The sequence below is a fragment of the Canis lupus genome, chromosome X (assembly GCF_003254725.2).
Source record: "Canis lupus dingo isolate Sandy chromosome X, ASM325472v2, whole genome shotgun sequence".
NCBI lineage: Eukaryota > Metazoa > Chordata > Mammalia > Carnivora > Canidae > Canis > Canis lupus.
The window spans coordinates 93,594,528-93,600,316 of record NC_064281.1 but is presented as its reverse complement, the minus strand read 5'-3'; the positions used below and the strand labels follow the sequence as shown (position 1 = coordinate 93,600,316).

The window sequence follows — 5,789 nt, the reverse complement described above, 5'->3', positions numbered from 1 at the left end:
ACTTCATGCTTGAATTTCCTTAGTAACTTCCTAACAAATGCCAGCATATTCATTCTCTCCCATCTCCAGAATCCCAAAAGTATGCAGATGCCCATCAAGAACAAATGGATAAATTGCAGCATATTCACATAATGGAATGCTAAATAGCTAAAAGAATGAAGAAACTACAAATAAAAACAAAAATATAGATGATGCTTAGAAACATAATATTAAGTAAAAGAAGCCAGAGTCCATATTGAATGATTTCATTCGAATGAAGTACAAAAACGGGCAAAAAGAAACAGTTGTTCCATGTCAAGACAACAGATTCCACTTGTTTTGTTTTAAATATTTCATTTTTAAGTAATCTCTACAACCAACATGGGGCTTGAACCTACAACCCTGAGATTCAGAGTCCCATGCTCTACCCAGTGAGCCAGCCTAATTTCCACTCTAAATATACAAGCAGGCAATGGCATTGTAAGAAACAAACAAGAATTCCTATCACATTCTGTAAAGTTATTCTTCATCTTGGAGAGGGTTGGCGGGGTGATCCGGCATCTTGGAGACCCTGTTTCCCAGCCGGCCCATCATTCCGACCTCTTTATATTTATATTGGTGTCAGGGGGCGTCGACTCTATTCTGGCTACTTCCTGCTGGCAGTGGGACGTCGTCGTAGAGGCCAGTCGTAGAGGCCATCGGATGTGGGCAGGTGGAAATAGGGCTGTAGGAGGAGTTGGTTGACTGATACCCTGATTTCTTGCAGGCGCTCCTGTAAGCAACGTATAAGGCAGGGAGCGATTGAGATTAACAGGAGGAGTATACAGAGGGGCCCTGAGAGGGGGAGGAGCCAAGTTACCCAGGCTTGGGGACTTAAGCCCCAAATGGAGTCATCTTGGCGTCTAGCTGGGATCTGGTCTTCCGGTCTTTGAGTTCTTTGACCTTGGAGGTGACTATGCCCGACTGGTTGACGAAGTAGCAGCACTTTTCGTTAAGTAAAGGCATGTTCCCCCTTTTTTGCCGGTGAGGAGATCTAGGGCGCGTCGGTTTTGTAGGGTGACAGCGGCTAAGCTGGTGATCTGAGTCTGTAAGGCGGTGAGTGAGTCTGCTATTCGTTCCATGTCCTCATTGAGTGCCTAGAAGTTAACGGAGGTTCCCAGCCCTGCCGCCCCAGTTGCCACACCGATAGTTAGTCCTGCCCCTATTAAGGGGAGGAAGGCAACCCTTCCAAGAGGTAGGGGACAGTTGAGATATGAGTTGTTCAGATGAGTAGATGCTGGTGGTAGGAGACAGAAGGATGAGAGTACAATCCAAGGAATCACTGGCAGTTAGGCAGCAATAGATCCCTTTTGGGCAGGAGAGGAAGATTCCCGAGGGGGTGCAGTAGGGGAGAGTGGAGGTGTCTTTCCCTGATAGCAGGACCTGTGCAAAGAGGTATAGGCCGAGAAATAGCGTGAGTCCCTCATGCAGTCACGTGACTCCACCTGGATCTGGGGACTCAGGAGGAGTAAGAGAAGGAGCCCTAACCAAGCGGAGTTTGGTGGGGCCCACCATCTGGGAGGCCCACTTACTGTCAGAGGGGGCCCGTTTAAGGTTGTTGATGTGCAGCCACAGCTGGTGGCCCAGTAGCTTTGCTGCAGTTGGGGTGGTGAGGATGACAGTATGGGGCCCAGTCCACTGCGTCTGTAAGGGACCAGGGTTGCGACTCCTGAGGAGAACCTGGCCCCCTGGGAGCAGTGTCCGGGGAGGAGTCTCATCATCTTCAGGGTTGTTCGGGGCTGGGGTGACTGAGTCAGCATGAGCTCTCAGGAGGGCCCAGAGCAGAGTGAGGTAAGGCAGATATGAAAGAAGGGGTGGAGGAACAGCAGGGAGATTGTGATCTATGAGGCAGGGACGACCGTAGAGGAGTTAGAACAGGCTTAGTCCCGAGGGTCCACGGGGCCGCCCTCAGCCTAGAGAGGGCTAGAGGTAAGAGGGTAGGCCAAGAAAGACGGGTTTCCAAGGTAAGTTTGGTGAGTTGGGCTTTAAGTAGGCCGCTGGCCTTTTCTACTTTACCTGAGGACTGAGGATGGTAAGGGATGTGCAATCTCCAGGAGATATTGAGACTTTCAGCCACTTGCTGGGTAATGCTGGATATAAAGGCAGGTCCATTGTCTGACTGGAGGGTTCGGGGCAGTCTGAAACGGGGAATGATGTGTTCAATAAGGATTGCAACCACGACGTCCGCCGTCTCGCGGCTGTGGGATAGGCCTCTATCCAACCTGTGAACGTGTCAACCAGGGTTAGTAGGTAGCCGAGGTTTTTATGACGGGGCATGGTGGTGAAGTCCAGCTGCCAGTCTTCTCCCGGCTGGTGGCCTCGCAACTGGTGGTTAGGTCCTGGCCTGCGGATCCCACCTTGTGCACTGACAGCCGAACAGACAGTGCATGCCCTGTGAACGGTTTCAATGACCTTGGACAGAGAAGGGTGGTAGAAGAGAGGTTGTAAGAATTGAAACAACGCCTTGGGGCTGATATGGAGCGACTGGTGAATTTCTGTGACCAGGGTGTGAGCCAGGTTTTCAGGTATGGCAATGCGGTTCTGCATGTGGATCCACCCTTTGTTCCCTAGTTTGCCCCCCAACTTTTGGAGTGCTAGCGTCTCTTCCTCGGTGTAACAAGGTTGATGTGCAGTGTTGAGGAAGAGTACAGGGGCAGGAGTGGCGCTAACGGCCGTCTGCCTGGCCACCGTATCAGCTTTATTGTTGCCTAGGGAGACCGAGTCAGGGGTAGTTCGGTGTCCCCGGCAGTGGACAATGGCGACCTCGGTGGGTAGGCGTAGGGCCTCGAGGAGCCTGGCAATGAGCGGCCCATTTACGATAGGGGTACCTTTGGTAGTCAGGAATCCCCTTTCTTGCCAAATAACCGAATGAGTGTGGGATATGAGGTAAGCATATTTGGAGTCAGTGTAAATGGTGACTCGTTGTCCCTTGGACAGATGGAGTGCCCAGGTTAGGGCTATGAGCTCTGCCTTCTGGGAAGTAGTCCCAAGAGGAAGGGGGGCTGCTTCAACAACCGCCTCAGAGGTAACTATGGCATAGGCGGCGTGGCATAAGCCATCTGAGGTCAGAACGGAGCTGCCATCCACAAACAGGATACGATCAGGGTTAGCCAGAGGTTGATCAGAGTCTCCAGGGTAAGAGGGGGTAAAGTTCTCCAGAAGTTGAGGGCAAAAGTGAGAAGGATCAGGGGTAGGCGAGGGTGCAGGCAGTAAAGTCACAGGGTTTAAGCGGGGGGAGACAGAGATATCTGAGGGTTTTCGACGAATAACAAATGGAATAACTGCACCCGGGAGGGAGTCAACTGGGCCAGAGACCGATGGTCAAGGAGGTCCGTGAGTCAGTGGGGGGAGTAGACAGTAAGAGGCTGTCCTAAGGTCAGTTTTAGGGCCTCCTTAGTGAGGGAGGCTGCGGCAGCCAGCGCCCTGACAGGGTTGCCAACCCCAGGTGGTGGGGTCTAACTGTTTGGACAGGTAGGCTACTGCCCTATATGTAGGCCTGGTGGGCTGGGCTAGAAGGCCAGTGGCCAACCCAGATCGTTCATCTGTGAAGAGATGGAACGGTTTAGTATGGTCCGGGAGGGCCAGAACTGGTTCCTTAATGAGGCAGTCTCGGAGCCTCGAAAATCCATGCTGGATTGAGGCAGTATCGGTTAAGGGACCCTGGGGGGTTTCCTTGGCTGCTTGATATAAAGACCGGGCCAGGATAGAGAAGTTTGGAATCCAGTGTCTAAAAAACCCCACGAGTCCTAGGAAGGAGAGTATCCCATCTGCACTCTGAGGGGGTTGCAGTTCTTGGAGGAGGCGAATACGGTCCCCAGTAAGGGATTTAGAGGTAGGGATCAGAGTGATCCCTAGATATGTGACCGATGGGGTACACAGCTCGGCCTTAGATGGGTTGACTCTATACCCCCTAGCTCCCAGGAAGTTTAGTAGGGTAGAGGTATCTTTCTGGGAGGTCAGGCGGGAAGGGCTACAGAGAAGCAGGTCATCTACATACTGCAGCAAGGTACTGGCCTCCAGGAGACATTCCTGGAGGTCAGCTGTCAGGGCCTGGCCGAAAATGTGGGAGCTGTCACGGGGGCTTGCAGTAGGACTGTCCAGGTAAGTTGTCCAGAAACATGGGTGTCTGGGTCTTCCCTGGTAAAAGCAAACAGGAAATAGGAGTCAGGATGCAGGGGAATAGTAAAGAATGCATCCTTTAGGTCGAGAAATGAGAGATGCCGGGAGGGATGTGAGACAGTAGGGTATAGGGGTTGGGGACGACGGGGTGGAGTGGGACAACAGCTTCATTAATGAGCTGTAGGTCCTGTACCAGCCGATAAACCCCTGATGGCTTTCGTACCGGCAGGATTGGGGTATTACAGGGGGAGTTGATAGGAATGAGAAGGCCCCGCTGCTTTAGGCGGTCTATTCTAAGTTTGAGACCCCTATGATGGGTAAGGGAGATGGGGAACTGAGCGCTAGAAGGGTATGTGGAGTTATTCTTTAACCGGATATGAACAGGACTGTGGTGGGAGGTGACCGTGGTTTTGGATGTGTCCCAAACTTGGGGATTAACGGTGGGCAGATTTGTAGGGATGGGAGTTGGAGGAGAGGGGAGGAGTGGCAGTAGAAGACACTCCGAGGCTGAAGGAGAAGGAAAGAGACGGATGGTGGCCCGCAGTTTTTGGAGGATATCCCTTCCCAAGGGAGGCACTGGGCAGGTGGGGATTATGAGGAATGAAGGAGAGAAAGGGAAACCATCCAGGCTGCAAGTAAGAGGTTGGGTTATTCTAGGGGAAGAGGAGGTACCGTGGATATCCATCGCCGCGACCAGTGAGGCATATGTGGGTCCCGAGTAGGACGGCAGGACTGAGTAGGTAGCCCCCGTGTCCAGCAGAAAGGAGATGGACTTACCCGCTACCTGGGGCGTTACCCTGGGCTCGGCTTGGGTGAGGGGGTGTCCGGGTCCGGGCTCCGTCAGTCGTCCTCCAGCGTGTGTAGCTTAAGAACAGGACTTGCCGGTTCAGGGGTTCCCCCGCGTAGAGGCGCCGGGGATCCCCAGAGGCTAGGACAGTCCGACTTCCAGGGTCCCATCAGGTTCCACACGGCCTTGTGGGTGCCTTCGGGTTGGGACACCGACGGGCCCAGTGCCCTTCGGCACCGCCCTTGAAGCCTGTCCCCGGAGGGGTACGTCCGGTTGCCCCTCGGCGCTGTGTCCGGAAACAGCCGCCCCCAGGGCCTGGGTTTGTAGTTGGACCTTCTGCTGGAGCCTGGCTGGCCGTTTGAGGTCAGCTGCCTCCTCTCGGGAGTTGAAAACCTTAAGGGCCATTTTCACCAGGTCAGAGTTGGGGGTCTGAGGGCCCTCCTCTGCTTCTTTAGTTCTTTCTGATGTCCGGCGCCGATTGGGAAAGGAAGTGGGTTGCTGGGACCGTGGCTCCCGCCGGGGAGGCCGGGTCTAATCTAGTATACTGTGCTAGAGCCTCGGTCAGCAGGTTTAGGAACAGGGCAGGGTTTTCGTGTGGGGCTTGGGTAACCTCCCCGATCTTATCGTAGTTAACCGCTCTGTTGGAAGCTGCCGTCAGGCGGGCGATAAGGCGTTGAACCACGCGGTCTCGCCGGCGGCGGCCATCTTGGCCATCCTGATCGTCCCTTCCGGGCTCTGCAGCGGGACCGCCTGAGCGCCTGCCGGCTTGGGGCGGTCGGTGAGATGGGCTTGGTCGGCGTGTTCTCGGGCGGCGGCCTGGATGCGTTCCCTCTCCTCGGTGGTGAGGGTAGTGGTCGGAACCACG

At 54.2% G+C, this 5,789-nt stretch overlaps 1 protein-coding gene across 1 annotated transcript; it reads right to left on the bottom strand.

Annotated features, from left to right (window-relative positions):
- Positions 1–222: 222 nt before the first annotated feature.
- LOC118353763 (uncharacterized) lies at positions 223–5,789 on the bottom strand. The gene is made up of 2 exons (XM_035712238.2): positions 2,035–5,789; positions 223–1,401 (listed from the first exon to the last, which is right to left on the bottom strand). The coding sequence occupies exons 1-2, from the start codon at positions 2,563–2,565 to the stop codon at positions 1,123–1,125; spliced, it is 810 nt and encodes a 269-aa protein (XP_035568131.1). The 5' UTR covers positions 2,566–5,789; the 3' UTR covers positions 223–1,122.